The 26,652-nt window shown below is 39.4% G+C and overlaps 1 protein-coding gene and 1 long non-coding RNA gene across 2 annotated transcripts in view; one reads left to right on the top strand and one right to left on the bottom strand.

Moving 5' to 3' along the window:
• LOC115214719 overlaps positions 1 to 25,980 on the bottom strand; it is a 32,996-nt gene extending 7,016 nt beyond the window's left edge. Inside the window, exons 1-10 of the mRNA XM_029783763.2 lie at positions 25,821 to 25,980; positions 25,422 to 25,569; positions 19,403 to 19,497; positions 17,515 to 17,548; positions 15,631 to 15,715; positions 13,496 to 13,550; positions 10,470 to 10,497; positions 6,186 to 6,231; positions 3,336 to 3,390; positions 1,842 to 1,869 (exon numbers count right to left, since the gene is read on the bottom strand). Coding sequence (XP_029639623.1) covers positions 1,842 to 1,869; positions 3,336 to 3,390; positions 6,186 to 6,231; positions 10,470 to 10,497; positions 13,496 to 13,550; positions 15,631 to 15,715; positions 17,515 to 17,548; positions 19,403 to 19,497; positions 25,422 to 25,554 — 559 coding nt within the window. The 5' untranslated portion in view covers positions 25,555 to 25,569; positions 25,821 to 25,980. The remainder of the gene's footprint in view (positions 1 to 1,841; positions 1,870 to 3,335; positions 3,391 to 6,185; positions 6,232 to 10,469; positions 10,498 to 13,495; positions 13,551 to 15,630; positions 15,716 to 17,514; positions 17,549 to 19,402; positions 19,498 to 25,421; positions 25,570 to 25,820) is intronic.
• LOC118763793 lies at positions 1,444 to 26,244 on the top strand. Its single transcript, XR_004999536.1, has 2 exons — positions 1,444 to 1,512; positions 26,178 to 26,244. It is a non-coding gene; the product is annotated as an uncharacterized LOC118763793 (long non-coding RNA).
• The last annotated feature ends 408 nt before the right edge of the window (positions 26,245 to 26,652 follow it).

The raw sequence follows: 26,652 nt of genomic DNA on the forward strand, positions 1-26,652 counted from the left end.
TGGAAAGTCTGAGTTTCCCAGCAACAGATATTGGTTTTGTGGGGTTTTCTCCCTCCCCAGGTTATTTTGTATGCTTTCAACGAATGTGACATCGAAATCATGCATAAATGGCACCTATTTCTTGCACACCCTGCTACCACATAGCAACCAAATCTTTGGAACTGAGATACGTTGAATGTAGTCGAAAAGTTTTTTGCAACGGTATTCCTCTGGGGCAATCTTTTGCTTTGACTCTAGATCAACTGGTTTTGTTTGTTAATTTCTGTAAAACTTTTTTTATTTATTCATGTTTGTTTTAAAGTAAAAGTGAGGAGAAAGTCAAAGATATATGAAATGGACATGCGTGAGAGAGTGCCACTTACACATACATGAGAACACACTCACTCTCTCACACACATGCACACATACATACAAAAAAGATGTACTCATATGTATTGATGTATGTATGCATACATGACAACACACCCCTTCACTCACTCTCTTTCACACACACATGCCATTTCATATACATGTACATACATCTTTCACTTTAAAACAAAAGGAAATAAATAAAAAAATTTTTTATGGAAATTAACAACTTGAAAATAATTAAAAAAAACATTAAAATTGTCTGTTTAAAGAAAGCTAAAATATAAATTCTTACTGTACAAACAACTTACATTTTTGAAATCACATTCAGTTAAAAATATTTGTAAATGATTAAAATATTGTGTACGTCAAAAGGTTAACGTTTTTTTTTCTTAAGAGAGCGCAAAAACTATGTGTATGCATATATCACAGATAGCAGACGTGTGTTTGTGTTGACATACCATGACATTCATTATGTGTGTTGACATCATGGAAGTGATGTGTTTTTTTTCTGTCAAGAAATAACAAACAAATAAATGGTCCCAAAAAACTTGTACTGCACTGCTAAAGGTAAGTATGAAAATAAATATGCAAAAAAAAAAATTAAGATAAGACATACCATTTCTGAGATATTTCGGGTACACACAAACATCTCCAGAGTTTTAGTATTATCAAGATGAGAAAAGAACAGGTTAGAAAGTATGCAGGACACTTGGTTGCACTGATAATGATATGTAATGATACCTGTTGGCTGAAAGGGCAGAGGTCAGTGAAGGTGGGCCCTTTTGATTGAAGTAAAACCCAATGAAATATGGGAATTACTGTTTAGCAAACCATTACAAGCAATTTATACACAGATGTAAATTATCATCATCATCATTATTTTAATGTCTTCTTTATCAATGGATTGAACAAAACCCAAGTAGCTAACCCATATTTTTCAAATAAAGGATTTGTACTCCTCTGCTCTTTACACAATGAAAAGTTATGTGACAAATTGCGTACAGAAGACAAACAAATGCATTGCTGCCCAAACTTGATGGGAAAAACTCTAGGAAACACACAGCTATGTAATATTTATTTCTTTATTGCCCACAGGGGGCTAAACATAGAGGGGACAAACAAGGGGATTAAGTCGATTACATCAATCCCAGTGATTAACTGGTACCTATTTAATCGACCCTGAAAGGAAAAGGGTTAGGGTTACATCTATGTAATATTAAAGACATGACTGGGTACTCAGCTATAAAGGTTTCCATAAATCACTGCTCTTAGACTTTTGCAATCTCATTGTCTCAAATTGTCTGACAACAAGACAGTCATACACACTAAAAAAAAATTACACACACACACTGAACTTCTGTGTAAGTTCTGCCTGCCAAATTTCACTACTAAGGCATTGATCAACGTGAGGTTATAGAAGAAGTCACTTGATCTAGTGGGATAGCAGCCCTACACCCTGATATAAATTTATGAAAATATGTTTCACTAACCTGTCAACAGTTCATTTTCTATAAGTGGCTGTAAATAAATAAATGAATAAAGTGACATTTTGTGAAGGAATAAAGCAAGAGCTAACACAGAATAAGATTATTGTTCTGTGAAAACTGCCAGCAGGATCAGACATATTTTAAAGTGTTCAAAAATTTATATTTTACAAGAGAAAGCCGAATGCCAGCTTTGAGTTGGTCGATTGGTTTCAACATCAAAATTAATATCAATATTTGTGTCAGCTGAAAATAAAGATTGTTGCTTTCCTGGATAGGCTGGCTTGACGGATAAAGAGTAATTCAACGATAAAAGACATTGCAATATGTAAAAATGACATGAAATCGAATCCTACACCTTTGTTAGTCTGGTAAAAATGGACTAAGAAAGAAATTCTTAATGGGTAACTGAGTGAAAGGTTAAGTAAACTTGATGGAAGCAAATTCTCTTTGCATCAGAAATTGTAAAAGTGAAGGAAAATAACTAAAGAATGAAATAAATCTGTTTTGCAAACTGGTTTACCAAGATATAGCACCATTTTAGGATGATTACAAACAATATTTGGGAAGTATTAAAGAGACTCTCCTAATATTTGGTTTCAAATTTTGGCACAAGGCCAGCAATTTCAAGGGAGACGGTAAGGCAATTATACCAAGCCCAGTATATCACTGGTACTTACTTTATCAACCCGAAAAGGATGAAAGACAATGTTGACCTCAGTGGAATTAGAATACAAAATGTAAAGCTAGACGAAACACTGTCAAACAGTTTGCCAGGTGTGCAAATGACTCTGCCATTTCACCACCTTAAACTCTTAAATAGCTAAAGAGGTTTTAAAACAAGACTGTTTTATCACAGAAAACGCACATCATATTGCTTCTCATCTTGAAATAAATCTAAATCAAATATCTCAATGTAGAAAGCAAAATATTCACCCTAATCACTGTGTATTAGTTGCCAAGCAAAAATACAAAAACGAATCCAATTTAATATAATTAAAAAGAATTGTGTTTTTAATTCCTATAAAAAGTTATTGATTTTAAAGAACGTTAACTGTCTTGGTTTAGTGGTTAGGGTATTTGGATCACGATTGTGAGATCATGAGTTCAATCTCTGGCAGTGGATTGTGTCCTTGAGCAAGACACTTTATATTCTGTTGCTTCAGCCCACTCAGCTGGTAAAAATGAGTTGTACCTGTGTCATGCTGAATCTCCTTGGGAACCATGTGTCTGTGAAGTGCTCAGCCACTTACACATTAATTTCACAAACAGGCTGTTCCACTGATTGAATCAACTGGAACCCTCTTCGTCGTAACTGACAGGATGCCAGGTAAACTGTGTTGGTGGATAATTTGAGGGACAAAATCTGTTGCGATGAAATAATGACCCAGAACAGAATCAAAGCTATTCTGTTTATTTAAAGGAGTCAAATGCTTCTAAGTATGTCCATATTTAGGCCAAGAAAATTCTCAATAACAAAAAGAAAAAGAAATAACATACCTTTTCAAAAAGAGGCAAGTTATTCTCTGGAACTGCTTTCAGTTTTGTCTTTTTCCTAAAATAAGAAAAACATTAACTTAAGATGGGCACAAAGTAATTGACAGGGAAAAAAACTATGTATACACACATTAATAAATATGTATCCTCATCAGTTAACTCCTGCTTTCCATGCTGGCATGGCCTGGTCAGTTTGACAGGAGCTGGTGAGGCAAAAGACTACACCAGGCTTCACTGTCTATTTTGGCAGGGTTTTTTAGCGCTGGATGCCCTTCCAAATGCTAACCACTTTACAGTGCGGACTTTCTAAGAGGCACCAGCACTGGCAGAGTCATCATGTAACATGCAAGACAAAAAGCCTGTGAGAGGGGAGGGAGCGTTGGAGGAATACATGTATATACATATATGGCTGGGGCCATTCTGGAGCAGTGTTTTGGAGTCTCCTTTTGGTACTGTTTTTGGTGAAGAAGCAAACTGGACGAAGCTACTCTTCTTTGTGCCTCCTGCCACGATGTGCGCTCGTCTGGGATTTCAGAGAAAATTGTCCAATTGCTTTTTGAATGTTTCCACATCTACACCTCGCAAATCCGGTACGTTCCTTGGCAGGATGTCAAACAGTTGTGGTCCTCTGAAACCCAAACTGTTGTAATGCTTGGTCCTTATCTGAGGTGATGAAGACAGTACTTTTTTGTATTATGCAATGCCATCCAGCTTGGTGGCTGCTATAGCTTTTAATTCCAAAGTTAGGAACTAGACCTTCTAGGATCTTTCATATGTATATCACTGCATACCTTCTCTCCAGGGTGTAGAGATTCAGTTCTTGTAGCCTCTCCCAGTAGTTCATCTGTTTCACCAAGTCAATCTTCCTTGTGTAGTGACCACAGTTGAGAACAGTAATTCCATATGATGGAGGACATCATAGGAGCAGTAAGGGATCCTTATTTTTGGTTCTGAATGATCTAAGGATCCATCTAGCTACTTGCCTGCACAGTGTTGCCATCCTAGTGATATGCACATTGAATGTTGCATCACTACTCATGTGGATTCCCAGGTCCATACACTGTTTCTAACTCCGGGATTGCACTACTCCCTGATCCTATGTATTCCGATCATAGTCTGTTTGTGGGCTGATAGCAAAGTGCTTGAAATTTATCAGCATTGAACTGCATGTTATTTTCATTAGCCCATTTGCTTATGTCAAATCTATATATATATATATATATATATAATCATTATTGTTTAACATCCATCTTCCATGCATGCAGGGGTAAGATAGATGACAGGAGCCAGCAAGGTAGAACAACTACCCCAGGCAACTGTATCTGTATAAACTCACTCATATTCAATATATACAGACACGACAGAAGTAAATAGACACCCTTATAATCATTAAATTTTATTTACTAACTGTTATAATGTGAATATCTAATATTTAGTAGACATGCCCATTGCATTTTTCAATGCAAGGACCCTATTAAGCATGCTACTGATGAAAGTAACTTATGATGGTGATGCCCCATCATATGACCTTGTAAAATGCTGGCATCATGAATTCAAACATGGTTGGAACTCTGTGGAAACAGCTCCCAGATCTAGTTGCCCCCCTTCTGCCATTGATGAGGCATCTGTCCGTCAAGTTGAGGCAGCCATTTTGGAAGATCGACGCATAACTATTCGCCAAATAGCCCATGAGGTCAAGATTAGTACCGGGTCTGTGGAAACTATCATTCATGTCCATTTGCATATGCAAAAGGTGTCTGCCAGATGGATTCCCAGGTTGCTTACACCTTTCCAGAAGCAAGAACGCGTTGAGTGCTCGAGGATGAATTTGGAGATGTGCCAAGAAGATGAGTTAGAATTTTTCAAAAGACTGATTACACAGGATGAAACCTGGGTCCATCACTATGATCCAGAAACCAAAGCCCAGTCAATGCAGTGGAAGCACCATGACTCACCTCCTCCAAAGAAGGCAAGGGTGCAGCCCTCCACTGGCAAGGTCATGCTCACAGTCTTCTGGGACCAGGATGGAGTAGTGATGACAGATTTCGTGGCAAAGGGTACCACAATTACAGGAGCCTATTATACTTCACTTTTGAGGAAATTAAGAGAAGCTATCAAAATCAAGAGGCGGGGCAAGATCAGCAAAGGCATCCTCCTCCTGCAGGACAACGCTCCGGTCCACAACTCGCGTGTCGCCAGATCAGAAGCACAGGCATGCGGCTACGAACTCCTCCCCCATCCCCCCTACTCTCCTGACCTTGCACCCTCTGATTTTCACCTCTTCCCAGCCATGAAGTTGTTTTTGAAAGGAAAGCGTTTCCCAGATGATGCAGCCTTGATTTCTGAAGTCACGTCGTGGTTGGAGGACCAAGCTGGGGTCTTCTACAAAAACGGTCTCCAGAGCTGCATCAAATGATGGGAGAAATGCATAACTCTGGGTGGTTCCTATGTAGAAAATGACTAATAGCTGTGCCAAGTTTCGTTGCTCTACTGCTATGCGAAGTGGGTCAGGGGCATTACTTATTGAACGCCCCTCGTAAGAAAGAAGACAGCGCTAGAGATAAGTAATGCGAGTAGAACATACTGTTTGAATAGATGACTAAAGAAGATATAAGAAATGGTGATTGCTGAATTTGATAATGGAGAGGACAAGAAACTGCAGCAAGTGGTAAGATGCCGTACTGGAAAGACCTACCCAACCTATACCAGCATGGAAAAGCCCATACAACGATATCATAATAACAAAGAGACAAATGTAGAAACTTTTATGCACGAGAGAGAGAGAGAGAGAGAGAGAGAGAGAGAGGTGGAGCAAAGCAATAAGTTGAAAATTGGGTTTTAAGAGGTACCTACATAGTGCTTGGTGCTTCTTGTAAGTCCAACATTTGAAGAGATGTTGCTAAATAAATAAAATTGAAACAGTACAAAGAAATTATTTGATTCTTCTCTGCAAACTGGAACAGAAAGTATTTTCAGAAAGAGTTATAGAATAACAAGAGTGTTTCATCTTTAAATTCCATGGACCATCTTTAAGCTATACGAATCCTCTTTAACCCTTTAGGGTTCAGATTAATCTGTCAAGTGTAATGCTTATTCATTCACGTTATTTTCAATTATTCAGGTTCAAGAGGGCTGTCCACTATATTTGCTTGTAACTTGGTTAATTTTTTACATACAAATTCGAAATTTTGTCAATGGGTGGCTTATATACCAGTGGATTAGAGTTATGTAATTTTAATGAATAGGCATAAAAGCAATAACATTATGAATAAACACTAAAATTCAAATTCTTAATGCATCTTACCCGTTTGATTTGTTACTAATTCTATCCCAACAATTTTGCCACTTTAATTTGAATTAATTAAAATACAGGTATAATTAGTACCAGATTTTATTCTTTATATCTCATTCAAACATTTTCATGAAAATAAAGTACAAAACTCTTTTACAAGTCAATATACCATTGGCTTATACAATTTAATGAATACATTTATATAACAGAATGCATCTAATAAAAAAAAGCTCATTAACAGGTGAGGCAAAGGTGAATACAGGTGTGTAACATACTGAAAATTAATATGTATTTCTCACTTTCACATTTTATTTGTAAGAAAATGAAAGGAGTATGTGATATTACTATCAAACAACAAAATAAATAGTTATGCCATATTTCTATAGTCAAACTGTCCAAAGTACCCTTTACACAGGGCACTTGGCAAAACGAACACACGTGGTCTTGACCTGATATCCTTTCGCAGTTTTTCTGTTTTACAGTGAACACAGCCTGCAAACATTTTTCCTTCCATTTATTTTTCCCACTTTATGGAAGTCAATATTCCTCTATTGACATCCATCTCAGTTAATTTTGCTTTTCTCCCTTTTGAGCTTTCTGGAAGAAAAGCCATCATATAAGTGAGATGCAATGTCAACCTGAAATTGCAAATGGTTGTAGTCCTTTGGTAGTGGTATCTTGTGACTTTTTACATAATCAATATATGAATTAACTAGAGTTAGACATAATGTTGGAGATAAATGGATCACCATACCTTATATCAGGATTCCACCAGTTCCACAGTTGAGGAGGCTGCTTGATACCAATTGTTTAGAGCAAAAAAAAGCTTGCATTTCTGCAGTATCAGTTGGCTGCCATAGTGGATCGGGTCTTCCACGAATAGAAATTATGCGCTGAGCATATTTGTTTCCTCCGTGACAGTTTCAAAAAAACTTTGCGGTAAAAATGAAAATAAACAGTCCAATGGTTGAGCATTGGAAAGTAGACAATATTGTGGACTAGTCTTTTCTGTGAAATTGGGAATTGTGGTTGATGAAGTAATCTATAAAACATGTTGCTGTAATCTCGTCCGATGAAGATTCATAAACATCATCAAGAGTAAAAAACCTTCAAAGTTGGAATCATTACTTGCTGATGCCATAGCGTTAAAAACTAAAATATACACTTCTCTTCAAATATTGAAAAATCCAAGAGGTCTCAAAAATTTCACCATATTCTTACTTGAATAAAGGTAGGAGAGGCTTTATCTTGCCTTATCTCAAAGCTCCAAGAATTCAATAATGTGATTTGTTTATTTTTCTAAGATTTCATAGCGGAATCAGATACGGCTGGATATTGCTAGTTTGAACATAAACTGGGCAGAATATTTTGACCAGGTTCCTGTGTTGGTGGCACGTAAAAAGCACCATTCGAGCGTGGTCATTGCCAGTGCTGCCTGACTGGCTCCCGTGCCAGTGGCATGTAAAAAGCACCATTCAAGCATGGTCATTGCCAGTGCTGCCTGACTGGTTCCTGTGTTGGTGGCATGTAAAAAGCACCCACTACTCTCTCAGAGTGGTTGGCGTTAGGAAGGGCATCCAGCTGTAGAAACCTTGCCAGTCCTCAGTCAAACCATCCAATCAATGCTTGCATGGAAAGCAGACATTAAACGATGATGATGATCTCGCAGTTTTAAACACTAAAGGATTAAGGTAGATGCAATCTGTTTATGCTACATCAATGACTGAAGATTTGTTCTCATATAAAACTACTATGAAACTCCAAACAAGTTTTAATACAAAACGGTTTACTGTTTTAAATATTCATCATTGTGAGAAAATTGTTCAACATCACCATCACTTAATGTCCATTTAATGGACAACAGACATTAAATGATGATGATGGGTCGGACAGTTTAACCAGAACTGGCAAGCTGCACCAGACTCCAGTTTGATTTGGCATGGTTTCTATGGCTGGACGCCCATCCTAACATGCCAACCACTTTACAGAGTGTGGCTGGATGCTTTTACATGGCACTGCACAGGCGCTTTTACTTGTGCTTTTTGCCACGAGTTCTTTTCACCACCAGAGGAACTGGTCTTAACACTTCTGCCGTGAAATAGGGGTCTTCTTCAGTACATGTTGTTATATTATTATTGTATTACCTATGTGACTTTTACCAATGCAAGATTAGGTGATTCTAAAACAGCAATTACTTTTTTTTTAGTGCTAATCACTCAACCATGGAGTAACCTGTGTCAGTGAGGTGAATATATCAATATTAGTCATGTGTAACATTATGGCTTTAATGTTGAATTCATAAAGATATGGTCTGTAGGTTTATATGTTCTCTTTTTCCCTATTAAATAGACTTTACAGTTGACACAGTGACCATGGGAGATCCCAGCAGTTATTAATTTTAAAACATTGATAATCATGTAACACTAACTGCTTTTATATAATCCATTTGTCTTAGGAGAAGTCATATTTTAAATTCTAAAACTTTGCCATAAGGCAGTGAGCTGGTAGAATGGTTAGCTTGCAGGGTGAAATGCTTAGTGGCATTTCATCCATCTTTGCGTTCTGAATTCAGGCGGCACTGGCAACGACCCATGCATGAATGGTGCTTATTGCGGGCCACCAGCACGGGAGCCAGTCAGGCGGCACTGTCATCGGACACAACTACAATTTCCATTTGATTTGATTTTGATTTTACTTGACTCAATAGGTCATCCTCAAGCACAGTACCTGGTGAGACAATTCAAAAGTACTTTTTAAATGGGTTGGTTATGTGACACTGGTGTAGGCTACAGCTGTGATCTCACTTTACTTGCGGAGTCTTCTCAATCACAGCATATATCCAAAGGTCACGGTCTTTTGTCATTGCCTCTGAGAGGCCCAATGTTTGAAAGTCATGCTTCACCACCTCATCCTATGTCTTCCTGGGTCTCCCTGTTCCATGGGTTCCTTCTACAGTTAGGGTGTGACACTTCTTCACACAGCTCTCCTCATCTATCCATAGCACATGATCATAGCAGTGCAGTCATCTCTCTTACACACCACATCACATGCTTCTTGTGTCCAACATTTCTCTCAGGGCACTTACTCTGTCATGTGTGCACACTGACATTACACATCCAGCGGATCATACTAGCTTCATTTCTTTCAAACCTACGCATGTTTTCAACTGTCACGGCCCATGTTTCATTGTTGTGTAGCATGGCAATTCGCACACATGCATCATACAATCTTTCACTCTGAGTGAGAGGTCCTTTGTCACCAGTAGAGGTAGGAGCTTTCTGCACTTTGCCGAAGTTATTCTTATTCTAGTGGCAATCAACTACTTCTAGTTTCTCCCTGGCATGTGATGGAATCAGTTTTCTGAGCATTTGCAGTGTGTATTGCCCCCTGTGCATCTGCTGCACACAAAAGCTATCTTCCCAATTAACCTTCCTTTGATGTTGCTGCACCTCTTATGTGTCCATAGCTTACATGGGTACATCTTATGGAGTTTCTACCTACACCTTTTCTACAGATTGAGCAGGGCCATCTACCTGAAAGGGTTTGTGATGTGTTCACCTTTCTACTTACTAGGACTTGGTGAACCCCTACTTCTACCCGAAATTCTTCACTATACTCATTGGTAATTGCATCCCTGTACAGTTCTATACCTTGGTAATTGCATCCCTGTACAGTTCTTATTAACCACTTGTCAATCCCCAGTTTCCGCATTGCCCACCATCGAGGGACCCTGTCAAAGGCTTTCTCTATAGAAATCTGCCATAGAATTATCTCTAATTAAATATTGAAATAAAATGATTAAAAAGAAAAAACAAAAGTTAAAAGCATGAAAGACAGAAACTTACCACAGTCACCAGCAACTTTTTGAAAAGTCTGTAAAAATATGGAAAATACACATCAATATTAATATAACTATAATAATTACTGGGCACACATCCATCTGCTGTTACACTCAGTGAACAAAGAAGGTAAATCACCTTTAATGGAAAATCGACCCTTTGACAACTGACTCATCAGGAGTTAAACATCCTTCACTGTAGTAAGTAGCATTTCAGTTTGGTAGCCAAGGAAGAGTTGCAGAATGACAAGTAGATAGATACTATATATACATGAGTATGTGTGTATATATATCATCATCATCATCATCGTTTAACGTCCGTTCTCCATGCTAGCATGAGTTGGACGGTTCGACCGGGATCTGGGAAGCCAGAAGGCTGCACCGGGCTCCAGTCTGATCTGGCAGTGTTTCTACAGCTTGATGCCCTTCCTAACGCCAACCACTCCGTGAGTGCTTTTTACGTGCCAGGGGAGGCTGGCAACGGCCATGATCAGATTGGTGATTTTTACATGCCACCAACACGGAAGCCAGTCAAGGTGGCCTTGGTATCAGGCACATTTGGATGGTGCTTTTTACGTGCCACCGGCACAGGGATCACAACTACAATTTCCATTGATTTTTGATGTTGGTGTACTTAACTCAATAGGTCTCCTCAAGCACAGGGTCGAAACGGTGTTTCTTTACTTGCCACCTGCACAGGAGTCAGTCCAGTGGCATTGGCAACTGCCGGGTGCCAGTCATAGGATTGGTTCAATTTCGATTCCGATTTCACTTGCCCCAACAGGTCTTCACAAGCAGAGTTTAGAGTCCAATGAAGGGAGGTTGGCGTGGATGCACGTGGTCGGATGATGTTTGATTTCGAATTCAATTTCGACTTCACTTGCCTCAACAGGTCTTCGCGTGTCCAAGGAAGGAAAGGCATGCATAAGTGGGCTGGCTACATTCCTGGCAAGGGACACGGGATGGACTCACTTGTCCTGCCGGGTCTTCTCACGCACAGCATATTTCCAAAGGTCTCGGTCATTAGTCATTGCCTCGGTGAGGCCTAATGTTCAAAGGTCATGCTTCACCACCTCGTCCCAGGTTTTCCTGGGTCTACCTTTTCCACGGGTTCCCTCAACCGCTAGGGATTGGCACTTTTACACACACCTATCTTCATCCATTCTCGCCACATGCCCATACCAGCGCAATCGTCTCTCTTGCACACCACAGCTGATGCTTCTTAGGTCCAACTTTTCTCTCAAGGTACTTACACTCTGTCGAGTATGTACACTGACAATACACATCCATCGGAGTATACTGGCTTCATTCCTCGTGAGCTTATGCATGTCCTCAGCAGTCACGACCCATGTTTCACTGCCATGTAGCATGGCTGTTTGTACACATGCGTCATACAGTCTGCCTTTTACTCTGAGCAAGAGGCCCTTTGTCACCAGCAGAGGTAAGAGCTCCCTGAACTTTGCCCAGGTTATTCTTACTCTAGCAGTTACACTTTCAGCACACCCTGGTCACCTAGGTAATGGAAGCTATCAACTACTTCTAGTTTTTTTTCCCTAGAAAGTGACGGAAGTTGTTTTCTGCAGATTTTCAGTGTTTATTGCTCCTGAGCATCTGCCACATGCAAAAACTATCTTCCCAGTTAGCATTCCTTTGACATTTCTGCACCTCTTATGTGTCCATAGCTTACACTGGGTACATCTTATAGAGTTTCTACCTACACCTTTTCTACAGATCGGGCAGGGCCATCTACCTGAAGGACTTTTGTTTTAGCTAGGTTGACTCTAAGACCCTTCGATTCTATTCCTTGCTTCCACACCTGAAACTTCTCCAGTTCTGATAGTGACTCAGCAATTAGAGCAAGGTTGTCAGCATAGAGGAACTCCCAGGGGCATCCAGTCTTGAATTCCTCTGTTATTGCCTGGAGAACTATGATAAATAGGAGGGGGCTGAGGACTGAACCTTAGTGGACTCCTACCTCTACCCGGAATTCTTCACTGTACCCGTTGCCAACCCTCACCTTATTAACAGCATCCTCCCTTAGACTATAGTGAGGGATGCACATAATAAGCATTCCATATTTTGATGGCCTAGCAAGGTCAGTCAGGCATCTACAGAGGAATGTAATATTTCCAAAACATTGTGTGTTTTGATAAACAAATGCATCTGCAACAAAAGCAATGCCAAAAGAGAGCACTGTGAATGCCTGGCCTGCTTGTTGTTGTTGTAGTAGTAGTAAAAATAATGGTTTCAAATTTTGGCACAAGGCCAGCAAGTTCAGGGGAAGGAGTAAGTCAATTACATTGACCCCGTTGTACAACTGGTATTTATTTTATTGACCCTGAAAGGATGAAAGGTTAAGTCAACCGCAGCAGAATTTTAACTCAGAATGTAAAGATCATAAAGAAGAAAGAAAATGGTGTCAAGCCCTTTGCCTAGCATACTGATGGTTCTTTATAATAACAACAGTTGGCCTGATGCAATACCAGGCAGTGGCTCCCATGGCTTTGGATCTCAACTGACTTGAAGTGTTAACATGTACGCATTTCTCTTGGTGTAAAAGATGGACTAGAGCAAATATTCTGCTCAATCCCATAGATTTGCTTGTCAGCTGCTTGACTGTAACCAATTGAGCATGTCCCCTTAGTGGCTGATGATATGTGCATCTGTGATCCCAAGTAGGAGTAGTCGGGGAGTGTCATATTGAGAGGAATTCTTTGGGGTTTGAATAGTTCATCCCAGGAAACGTGGGTGTTTAGTTCATCATCCTAAAACAGCCCTTATGCAGAGATATGTTAAGCAAGACAAACTACCTGACCCAAAGAAAATTCTAATTGGGTTCCACCGGCAAGGTCATGTGCTGTTTACTTTGATATGAGATTATCATGTTGCACACATATGGTTGTGATGCATGTACATTTGTACCTCAGCATCACTTTGGTGGTATATGCTGCTCTTTCACTCAATAACAATAATAATGATGACATGTTCAAATATATTACCAAGTTAATACTGGTAGAAATTAAAAATACTTACTGGATCATTATAAAGTTGATTTTTTGAAGCTTTCTTACCACAAGCAATGGCATTTCTGGAAAGAAAAGTTTAAGATAAAAAAATAAAATTTTGTGACAAGTAAACTGGGTACATCTTATAGAGTTTCTACCTATGCCTCTACTACAGATCAGATGCTCGGGAGCGATAATCACTGAAAATGTGCAGAAACCAACTTCCTTCACATTCCAGGGAGAAAAACTAGAAGTAGTTGATAGCTTCCGTTATCTACGAGACCAAATCAGTAGCGGAGGAGGGTGCACTGAAAGTGTAGCTGCTAGAATAAGAATAGCTTGGGCAAAGTTCAGAGAGCTCTTACCTCTGCTGGTGATTAAAGGGCCTCTCGCTCAGAGTAAAAGGCAGACTGTATGACGCATGTGTACGAACAGCCATGCTACACGGCAGTGAAACATGGGCTGTGACTGCTGAGGACATGTGTAGGCTCGCGAGGAATGAAGCCAGTATGATCTGATGGATGTATAATGTCAGTGTTCATACTCGACAGAGTGTAAGTACCTTGAAAGATAAGTTGGAACTAAGAAGCATGAGATGTGGTGTGCAAGAGAGACGACTGCACCGGTATGGCCATGTGGCGAGAATGAATGAGGATAGCTGTATGTAAAAGTGCCACACCCTAGCGGTTGAGGGAACCTGTGGAAGAGGTAGACCCAGGAAGACCTGGGATGAAGTGGTGAAGCATGACCTTCGAACATTAGGTCTCACCAAGGAAATGACTAGCGACTGAGACTTTTGAAAATATGCTGTGCTCGAGAAGACCCGGCAAGCCAAATGAGACCATAACCAGTGGCCTATGCCAGGGGTGTAACCAGTCCTCTTATGCGTATATTTTCCGTCTTTGGTCACTAAACTCTGCTTGCGAAGACCTGTTGAGGCAAGTGAAATCAAAATCAAAATCAATTCGATGACTGGCATCCGTGCTAGCGGGGTGCAAAGAGCACCATACGAGTGTGATCGTTGACAGAGCGGCTATTCGAGTATGATCGTTACCACCGTCGCCTTACTGGCACTTATGCCTGTGCTAGTAGGGTGCCAAGAGACCATCCGAGCATGATCGTTGCTAGAGCAGCCAACTGGCTTCCGTACCCGTGGCACGTAAAAGGGCACCATTCGAGCGTGATCGCTACCAACCTTGCTTCACTGGTACCTGTGCCGGTGGCACGTGTAAAAAGATTTGAGCAAGGTCATTGCCAGTATCACCTGACTGGCCCCCGTGCTGGTGGCATGTAAAAAACACCCACTACACTCTCAGAGTGGTTGGAAGGGCATCCAGCTGTAGAAACTCTGCCAGATCAAGATTGGAGCCTGGTGCAGCCATCTGGTTCGCCAGCCCTCAGTCAAAATCGTCCAACCCATGCTAGCATGGAAAGTAGACGTTAAACGACAATGATGATGAAGTAAACAAGACTTTAACAGTAAATGTTTCTATATTTTCTCAATGCTTTTCCATGCAAGCATGGGTTGGACAGGATTTTTTAAGGCAGTGTTTTATAGGTAGATACCCTACTTGACACCAAGCCTAATAGTCACCTTTTATGATGTCTGGGGATACAGTGCACCCATTCTAACAACCAGGAGACACACCTAAAGCAAATAAGTGAATAAAACAATGAGGGGGGAAAAGGGGAAATGAAGAGGTTTCCCTTGTTATGTATTTATCACTGGGACCCCAAGTCTTCCAACGATATTTCAATGTTTTAACACATAAGAAAAAAGCAATTTTAAAAAATAATCTGAAATACTATAGGCATGGCTGTAGGGTAAGAAGTTTGGTCTCCAATCACAAGGTATCGGGTTCAGTTCCACTGCATGGCACCTTGGTCAAGTGTCTTCATCTATAGCCTTGGGCCAACCAAAAGCTTGGGAGTGGATTTGGGAGATGGAAACTAAAAGAAACACATTGTGTGTGTGTATACACCTTTGTTTGTCCTCCAACACCACTGGGCAACTGGCGTTGGTGTGTTTATGTCCCTGTGACTTAGCAGTTCAGCAAAAGAAACTAATAGAATAAGTACCAAGCTTATATAAATAGGTATTCTTCATATTGATGCTCCAGCATGGCAGCATTTTCATGACTGAAACAAGTAAAAAATACTTACAGGGATTCAACAGCATTTTCATCAACGGTTTTCTCTTTTTCCATTGTGAGGTACTGCAGAGCACTTTCGAAAGTACCACCAGCAGCTGAAATGTGAAATAACAAGAATCAGATCCTGTATTCATTTGTATATAGCATATGTGAATTGTGTAATAATCAACATCATTATTTAACATCTGCTTTCCATGCTAGCATGGGTTGGACGATTTTGACTGAGGGGTAGCAAACCAGACGGCCGCACCAGGCTCCAATCTTGATTTGGCAGAGTTTCTACAGCTGGATGCCCTTCCTAATGTCAACCACTCCAAGAGTATAGTGGGTGCTTTTTACGTGCCACCGGCACAGGGCCAGTCAGGCTGTATTGGCAATGACCTCGCTCAAATCATTTTACATATGTCACCGGCACAGGTGCCAATAAGGCGACATTGTGTAATATACACTGATTTACTTAGTCAAATCATGGTGTTTAGTTAGATTTACTGTAGCTGTTTAAAACACGTTGGAAAAGTTTGTTCATCCTCAAAGCAAAAAGTATATTTCGAAACTGACCACAGTCTTTTTGAAGTAGGCTGTAAAAGCATATCTATTGTAAAGTAAATGAGTACAGACGGTTATAAGAAGACGAAAAGCACTGGTGCCGCAGAAAAAGCACAGAGTACACACTATAAAGTGGTTGGCATTAGGAAGGGCATCCAGCTGCAGAAACCATGCCAAAACAGACACAGAAATCTGATGTGGGTCCTGGTTATGTCAGCTCCTGTCAAACCTTGCAACCTATGCCAGCATGGAGAATCGATGTTAAATGATAAACACACAATGTAAATATAACCATTTCATTACTTCCATTTTTCAATAAAAACATATAGATAGATGGTTCTTTATAAAATTTAGAGTATTTAAGGAACACAAATATTTGTTTTTATGTTCACATTTTGGAAGTATGATGGAAGTGACAAGCACAAGTATTTGGCCAAAAGTGAGTTATTTGGTGCCACAAAAATGCATTCAGTACACTGTAAACTGATTGGCCATTAGAAAGGCACCCAGCCATAGCAACCATGCTATAGGAATCCAACTTAGAAAAAGATATGACGCCAAAGAGTGCTCAATTTTAATGGAGCCAGGGTCTCAGAGGCAATGACAAAGAACTAAGACGATTGGTGATCTGCAATGCTGGAGAAGACTCACCTATGCAAACATGACAAATAAGAACTTAAAAACCACCAGTGGTAATGATGGAAGCTAAGAAGCATCTACATTTGCTGTCTCTTTGGTACTCTTTTGGCTCTCTCGTCTTCTGTACTTTTCCAGATCTCTTCTATTCCCATTAACCAGTGATGGCACTGGACCTGTCTGACCTCTCTATCATATCATGCTGCTCATGTAGTGGAGTATGGTAAGGAACCAACACATATTCACTCTTCTCACTTCCCTCTTTATCACTTTGTCATCCACCATTAAGCCTCTGCACTGGATCTCTTTAGACCCTTCTTTTACTTAATATGATCATTGTTCAATATTTCTTCTATTGGCTCTACCAGCAGACACTTGCTTCTGTCGCCCACCTAGCATACTTCTTTTGTCATTGAGTTCTTACTACTTGTCTTCTCAAACTATGTCTTGAGCAAACAAGTACATCATAGTGCAGCAGGTAGCATGATAAAATGCACCAAGAACCCTCTGTAAAGTGGCTGATGAACAAGCAGAGACAACATAGCATTGAGAGGAACCTTTACTCTTGTCGAGATATTTACCCAAAGTATTGTGCAGTAAAACTGAACTTAACCATGTGGCTACACACAAAGCAAACCTGTTAACCACAAAGCCATGCCTATATCTGTATACATCTAGAAATTATTATTTTACAAACACAAAATAAGCTTACCAATAAAATCTCGCAACTTCATTTTCCGTAATGTCTGAAAAATATACAGAAATAAATTAAGAAAAAGGATCAGTTTAAGAACAGTTGAGCCATTTAATGTTATATTTATGTTGAAAATATAGGAATTGTTTTATAAAAGAGACACTCAGAAGCTTGTTTAAAATTGAAATTTTTCTTGCTAAATGTCTAGTGTACAGAATTAGTTTATAACCAGACAAGCTAAAATTTCAATGCGGCTCTAACTTTATAGTGGCTTAATGGTGTAACAACTGTAAAAAGTTATTCAAATACCAACAGAACCACCCACAGTTCATAGATGAATATAGGCAAGAATAATGTGATGAAAACCTAAAAAATATAAATTAATAACAATGGGCAACAACAACCTTGTCCTTAGTGTCTTGAGGGATGTTCTAAGTGTACTTTGTATGTAAATCTAAAAATGAAATTGGATTTTTATTATCAATTGTAGTTTTCTTATGACATTATGTTCATTTTTCTTCTCATTTAGAAAAAAATTACATAAAAAATATATTAATATAACTCCCAAAACTTAACATTAGGAAAATAAATACCCTGAGCTATATTTCAGGTATAAAGTGGGTGATCAGGACAAGACTTAAGCCTCTTGTGTTTTTTGTGTGATGTGAATGTCTATTAAAAGTGACTTCACAGATCATATCAAATATCATTTGCTATTCCAATGATTTAATGAGAAACCAAAGATCACATAAGGGACTGTTATTTCAGCTTTGTCAGTACAAAAGGAATCATTTAAAAGGCAAATGACTTAATTACCCTAACTTAACATCTGCAATGAGACTGTCTCCCCTCAATGCTAAACTTACAGCACCTAATCCTACTTTGGCTCTACAAGTCATATGCAAAGATGCAGAAAATGAGATTCAATGGCTTCAGTGACGAGTTTAGTGCAAAACTAGGAGTTTATCAAGGCTCAGCTCTCACTCCGCTCCAATTCATCATAGTCCTGCAGGCCATCACAGAGACATTAACTCTTTAATATTTAAAGCAGCTAAATCTGGCCTCTCACACTTACTTTGTCATTCTAGGAATGAACAATCACATCAAAATCTCAAAGCTATGAGGATAATGCAAGATTAATTCAAAACAATATGAATGAATGAGCATAACATTCGACAGGGTAAGCTGGATGCTAAAGGGTTAACATTGGCTATCCAATGGAAACTCTTGTATGCTGATGATCTTCTCATGGCTGAATCTATAAAGGAATTAGAAAGGAAATTCTGAGAATGAAAGCTAAACCTAGAATCCAAGAGATCTTAAGGTAAACTTAGCAAAGATGAAATTTTTTAATAAGGAGGAAAGATAGGCCTCTGGTACCTTCAAGGAAATGACCTTGGTGAAATTTCCAAAATGGGGTAGATATAAACTGCATATAAGCTATGGACTAGAGTTGTTGAATTTTAGGCAGCCTCTGTGAGATATGCAATAAAAGTGTGCAAGAAAAAAGACTCCACTGGTATAGATGGGTGATGCATATGAATGAGGCCAACTGTATAAAAGGAGTGCTGGTGACTCAATGTGGCTGGAGCTTGCAAAAGAGGGAGATCTTATTTCCAGACAATAAGACCGTCTCTCTCCTTAATGGCAGGTCAGCCTTGGGGAATTCTTGATACTTAAGATTATCTCTCCTCCTCAATGGTAATTATGACATATCCTCTAGAGGTGGAGATAATTTTATTAAACCCAGAATTTGTTATTTGGCACTTGATATACCTGTAAATGTTTACACACACAAACACATGTCTTACTGACAACTAAACTTTGACTATTAATGTTATTGTTCAAGCAGTAAAATTCTGATTATTTATTAATTACTTCTGAAATTGATAAAAGAATTTCTCACCATAGGTATTTGCTGGATCCCTATATGGCAGTAAGTGTCGATCTTTTTATATGTCAGACTAATTTTATCATCAAATTCTTGTCTCTTTTCTTCAACTGAAATTCATTTATGCAAAGTTAATCAAATTCTATATTAATGAATATAAATGAATTGAAAGAAAAATATTAAACAAGTGTTGTTATCATATTTAATATACTGGTCCTCAAACAACTAATTGGAAATCAATACAGGTTGAAAAAACAAAACAAAGTCATTAGCTCACTAACGAATATTTTAATCATTTCACAAAGTATGGAAGGCACATGATACTTAGGCACCACTGTACTTGCCAAAGTTATAATTAAGTTGATGTGGAAAATTAGTAAATTAAAACAAAGAAAAACATTGAACTTAATGTCCAAAGTTGAGTCACGTAATTAACTCAGGAATAGGGACCTTACAGAAGAGGTGACAAATGATCAAACTGACCTTAGATACATGGTGTTCAAGATCTACCCATCTTAGTGAAACTGGGTTTCTGAAAACACAATGTGTATAAATACACACACATTCACAATTTCCCCTTCAAGCCTTCCCTACCATCCATCTTTATTTTATCACTGACACCTCCATTACCTTCAGAACTGCATATTTCATCATCTTGTTCGATGATACCAGTTAGCTTTCTCACTTCCCTTATCAACCACCCATCTTTCTTAACATTGTCCCTCCCCTCCACTCTCCACTCACATTTTGCATTGTTCTCTCACCTGTGCTACCAAATTAACTCTCCTTCTCAACCATTATACATCATTCTCTCAATCACACAACGCCTGCTTCCCCCTTAACACTCATCCAACTTACCCACCAATATGTCAACTTTGTGCCTCTCTTCAACCACTTCTGCACTGATAGTCATTACCTAATCTTCAAACTTTCTCCCATTTCAAGTATCATTGATCACACCTCCATCCTTGCCCACCACTCACTATTTCCACCCCTCAAACCTGGCCAATCACCACAGTCATCAGCTACTTTAGATTTATCATCAGCCACTCCTCAACCCATGTTTTTCTAAATACTCACCCCACCACTCATAATCCCCATACACTCTTGTAACTGCTACCCACTCAGACTTCCTGTACTGTTCCCACTCACCCTGTAATGTGAGGGTCAACCCTGACACTTCATCACCCCTATTGTTTGTCTCTCTTTCCACTTCCACCCCATCCACTCTCCCATTTCTGAGTAGCCATGTATCTTCTCCACAAGGAACCTGCTTTTTTCTTATCGCTTCTCATCTCTAGTATAAAGCTCTACTCACTCAATTGAAGACAATGTTATGTCTTGAAAGTTGAGTGGCAACCTCACTAATGCTGGTGCCATGAAAAGAGCATCCTGTACACTTTGTTGTTAAGTAGTTGGCCATAGAAACCATACCAAAACAGACATTAAAGCACAATGCAGTGTTCAGAGCAGTCAGATCTTGTCAACCCTCCCAACTCCTGCTAGAATGAAAGTTGAATGTTAAAAGATGACCTTGAACTCCCACTCTCTGAGTTTTCTTTACCACTTTTTCCATGTTAACAAATATGATTCCCAATTTCAGTGGGGAAAAATTCCTTTGTGGCATGTTCAGAAGAAGAGAGAAAAAAAAAATTTTTCCCACAGAAATCAAGAAGAGGTTCCTATAAATTTACCCAAAGGCCAACTATACAAGTGTGTGTCCTCCACCACTGTTTCCTCATAACTTTCTGAAAAATGATTGGTTTTAAATGAAATTTTCTGCATATATACTTCAGATGATGTAAATTCCAATTACATCAGGATTTGTAAAAATAAATTTCTCTGCAGGTGAGGAGAGGAGTTTGGATAATTCACACAATTTGGCTTTGTTTCCTCATATTATCATCATCATCATTTAACATCCACCTTCCATGCTAGCATGGGTGGGGCAGCTTCACAAGAGCCAACCAGGCGGAAGCCTGCACCAGACTTCTGTGACTGTTTTGGCAAGATTTTTACAGCTGGATGCCCTTCCTAGCACCAACCACCCAGCAGAATGGACTTGGTGCTTTTTTCGTGGCACAAGCACAGGCAAGGTCAGTTTTGGCAAGGTTTTTATAGCTGGATGCCCTTCTAAACACTTTACAGTGTGGATTGGGTGCTTTTAAGTGACACCTGCAACTGACAGGGTCACCAAGTACCTTGCAAGACAAAAAAATAAAAAATAAAACTTTCAAAAGAGGTGATCTTGTGTCGGATGATGAAAGGTTATAGTGAAACAGAAACAGGTGTCTTGCTGTAGGGGAAGTATAAGGTTACCCAGCCAGGGAGAGAGAAAGAGTGAGTGGGAGACAGCATACAAGTGTGGCGATCAGAATACAAATGGGATGGTTGAGTAAAGGAAGAGATACAGATGGTGGCAAGCGCCAGGGCATACCCCTGAGGTTCGAATGCCATAATGTAAGTGACAGGATATTGCGAAGGAAGTGTGATTAAAGAGTGCAGAGGGAGGGGGAGTGAGTGACAAAAACCTGGGTATATAGAGTCGGTGGGGGAGAACTACTGGATAGCAATGATACAGAGGAACAGGGCCGTGAGGTCAGGATTGGGGAGTGAGAACTAGGCATAGTGTACGAAGGAAGAAATGTAGATTGGTTTGTTGGGGGTAGGGTGAGCGAAAAGTTTTCTTGTTATATGTAGATGGAACACACAGGTCAAGGGCTAGCAGATAGTAATAGTACAGTGAGACAGGGCATGGAGGTGAAACACATAGGTCAGGGGTTAGTGGAGAGCAATGATACAGTGGCACAGCGCCAAGAGGACAGGATTAGAGTGTGGGAGATAAGCATAGTGCACGAAGTGGAAATGTGAGGAAGAGATGTAGAGACATAATTTGGTTTGTTATGGTAGAGTGTGCGGTAAGTTTTCTTGTTGAGTGTGGATGGGACACACAATGCTTCTAGAACTCAGTTCCACTGACGTGGGCAGGTCTTCTCAAAAACTTCATATTGCCAGACATCTGAGTCCATTGTCATTTCCTCCATAAGGCCCAACATCCTGAGATCAGTCCCCACCACTTCTGAGGGTATCATCCATTTTCAGTGATCAGCACTTCTTTATGCAGCTGTCCTCATTCATGTGCATCACATGTCCAACCCAACGTAGTCTTCTCTCTTGCATGCTGCATTTGATTCCTCTTATGCCCAACTTTTCTCTCAATACATTTGCACTTTGTCATACATGTGCAATGATGTTGCACATCCAACAGAGCATACTACCTTCATTGCTCTCCGGTCTATGCATGTCTTCTGCATTCATAGCCCATGTCTCACTACCATACAGTAAAGCCATTTTTACACAAGCATCATATAATCTACCTTTCACTCTGAGAGAGTCCTTTTGTTGCCAACAGAGGTAATATCTCTCTGAACTTCCTCCACCCAATTCTTATTCTAGAAATAATACTTTCAGAGCAACTTCCACCATTGCTCATTTGGTGACCTAGATAACAGAAACTATCTACAATCTCAAGAGAGCCTCCTGGGCATTTGAGAGAGTCTAAGTCCTGTGTGCTCTTAGTGCTTATTGTTCCTGAACATCTGCCACATGCAAAAAATTCTACCTGTGATTCCACTGCACCTCTTATGTGTCCATAGTTTACATTGGGTGCAGTGAATGGAATTTCTTCCAACTCCTTTCCTACATACTGAGCAGGGCCATTTACCTGACGGAAAGATAGTTTTATCTTCTTTCTTATTAAAAACAACTTTACTCTTAGCTAGATTAACTTTAAAGCCCTTTGATTCCAGGTTTTGTTTCCATACCTGGAATTTCTTCCCCAATTCTGCAATAAGAGCAAAGTCATCAGCATATAGCAGTTTCCACAGGCATCTAGTTTTGAATTCCTCTGTTACGGCATGGAGGACTATAATGAATAGGAGTGGGCTGAGAACTGAGCTATAATGAAGATGTATGTTATGTGTGTCAGTATATATGTGTGTGTGTCCATCTCATTTTCTTCCATCTGGTTTTCCAGGAAAGTGTCATTCTCAATCACTGGTGTAGTAGTATTATAGCTAGTTGCTACAAGAGTAAAGGTGATGCCTTAGATACAAACAACTACAGAAGTATCAAATGGCTGGACCAGGTCATGAAAATTACAGAGAGAGAGAGAATTATAGCTCAATTGGTTAGGAATAGAATTGCACTAGATGAGATGCAGTTTGCTTTTGTACCTAAGAAGAGTCCCACAGATGCCATTTTCCTAGTGAGACAGTTGTAGGAAAAGTATTTGGCCAAAAGTAAGCCATTGTACTTAGCTTTTGTTGACCTGAAGAAAGCTTTCGACAGTCACCCTGCCGTTATCTGGTGGTCTCTAACGAAGTTAAGAGTAGAAGAGTGGCTTGTTAGAGCTCTACAAGTCATGTACAGTGGTGCTGTCAGTAGGGCGAGAGTTGGCCACAAATAGTGATGAATTTAGCATACAAGTAGTTCATCAGGGTTCAGTTCTCAGCCCCACTGTTATTCATCGTAGTCCTCCACGCCATAACAGATGAATTCAAAACTGGATGCCTGTGGAAACTACTATATGCTGATGACGTTGCTCTTATTGCAGAATTGGAGAAGAAATTCCAGGTGTGGAAGCAAAACCTAGAATCAAAGTTAACCTAGCAAAGACCAAAGTTGTTAGCAAAAAAAGCAGATAAGAGTCCGTTTCCATCAGGTAAATGGCCCTGCTCAATATGTAGGAAAGGAGTTGGAAGTAATTCTATTTGCTGCACCCAGTGTAAGCTATAGACACATAAAAGGTGCAGTGGATCTCAGGTGGATTAACAGATAAAGTCACCTTTGTATGTGACAGATGTGCAGGAACAATAAGCACTAAGGACACACAGGACTTAGACTCTCTCAAATGCCCAGGAGGTTCTCTTGAGGTTGTAGATAGTTTCTGTTCCCCAAGTGACCAAATTAGCCATAGTGGAGGATGCTCTGAAAATATTGTTAACAGAATAAGAAGAGGATGGAGGAAGTTCAGAGAGCCGTTACCTCTGTTGGCAACAACAAAAGGACTCTCTCTTCAAGTTAAAGGTAGATTATATGATGCTTTTTGTAAAAATGGCTATACTCCATGGTAGTGAGACATGCATAGACTAGATGGAAATGAAGGCAACATTCTCCATTGGATGTGCAACATCAGTGTGCATGTATGACAAAGTGCAAATGTATCGAGTGAAAAGTTGGGGATAAGAGGAATCAAATGCACCATGCAAGAGAAGAAGATGACTACGTTGGTTTGGACATGTGATGCATACGATTGAAGGGCAGAGGCATGAAGAAGTGCTGATACCTGAAAGTGGATGATGCCTGTGGAAGAGGGAAACTCAGGGACCAATCCCAGGTTGTTGGGCTTCATGGACGAAATGACACTGGACTGAAATGTCTGGCGATATAAGATACTTGAGAAGACCTACCCACATCAGCGAAACTGAGTTCCACCCGTTAAAATTCTTACAAAATAAATTCAAATTATTTTTTAAAAAATGAATGAGTTTTAGATCATGTTCTCGATACTGTTTTCTCACATGCAGAAGAAATTCGTTTTCTAAAGAGTGGGTTACAACTACATTGACAAAATTTAGAGACAGAGAAAATTGGGGGCGGGGTTGAATTTCGGACGGTTCTTCCAGGTTCGATTTTACTAATTTTTGTTAAATGAAGTTTTTTTGTTTCTTTTTCTCTTTTCAAACATCAAATTAATCGTAATTTACAACCTTAGAAAGAAATTTCCTCAAAAATGTAATATAAAAAATATCTTAACAAGCGTTACGAAGAAACAAAGCCTGGGGTCACAATCTATAGATATGTCAGTTGTTTAAGCATCAAGTGAAACCTGATCTAGCAGACATTTCAACCATGACCATCCCATCTAAGACTGTGTCATCACTGGTTGGCAGGCATGAACGTTACCACAATCAAAGATGGCTTAGGGAAGGGAGCTCTAGAAACGATCGGCCTATATTTATAAGCTACTTACATTTACGGTCAAAATCGCCGAGGAAGACTTGCAGTTTCGCCTGTTGTTCTGCTTTCGTCAAATCCTTTCCTTCGTCTCCATTGGGAAGAGCCGGGACGCATCGCACTTTCTTTGTCGGTCTTTTACGGGGCATTTTTTTGTTTTCAGCCTAATAAATCAATAAATCGTTATTTCATAGGTGACGAATTCACATATTGTCATGTATATAAATTAGCAGCTGTAAACGGTGACTAATAACGAGAGATATTTAAAAAAATCTTTGGCGGAAATTCAACGATGGAGACATAATAAAAACAATAATAATCTATTTAGTCTGTAGTGGTTTAGTAGTACCGTGGTTTATTATAAGATATTAAACGTTCGTGTAAATATGGTGAAAACGAAAAATATGACATTTACCTGGAGGGTAACTAAGAGAAATAGAAAGAATTTAAAGAGAAGAAATAATAAAAGCAAATCAGTTGGAAAAATTTAAAAGTAGCCGCCGAAGATGGTGCTCAGCGATGTGGAGGCTCTCGACCAATCAGCGCTCACGATTTCGTCACATGTCATTCCTATGACTGTGTTCGGAATTGCACTTGTTTTGTTCGAGAATGACAGAATAATAATCTGAAACGAAGTTTTGATGACTTTTTTCACCGACATACACCTTTCCCCCGTGTTACGTCCCTGATAATATTGCTTTCAAATTTTGGTTCAAGGCCAGCAATTTCGGGGGTAGGGTAAGTCGATTACATTGACATCGGTACTCAACAGGTACCTATTTAATCAACCCGGAACGGATGAATGGTAAAGTCAACCTCGGCGGAATTTGAACTCAGAACGTCCCTGATAATATTGCTTTACGTGAAATTTCGTTATACGAAATTTACAAAATATTAAAAGTTAATGGGAAAATAAATTTGACGTAACAGTAAGATTGAATGTAAACATTTCCGTAACGCGGTGCACTTTATTATTTTTATTTATTTATTTCAAGAAATAGCATTAATTAGCTAAGGTAACATTTATAATAGCAGTCGCCTAAACTTCTATTTTATCAATCTTTGCGATGAGATTTCAACTCGGAACCAGAGAAAATAGATTCTATAGGGTCTTTGCAAATCGCCAATGGAGATTGTTTGAAATATAGGGGACAGGTTCTTTTTTTTTCTTTTGTTGTTTTTTTTCAAAACCATTTTTCCTCAACTTTCATTGTGACTGAGGTTGCTAAGAAAATATCTAGCTAATT

The sequence above is a fragment of the Octopus sinensis genome, linkage group LG1 (assembly GCF_006345805.1).
Source record: "Octopus sinensis linkage group LG1, ASM634580v1, whole genome shotgun sequence".
Classification (NCBI taxonomy): domain Eukaryota; kingdom Metazoa; phylum Mollusca; class Cephalopoda; order Octopoda; family Octopodidae; genus Octopus; species Octopus sinensis.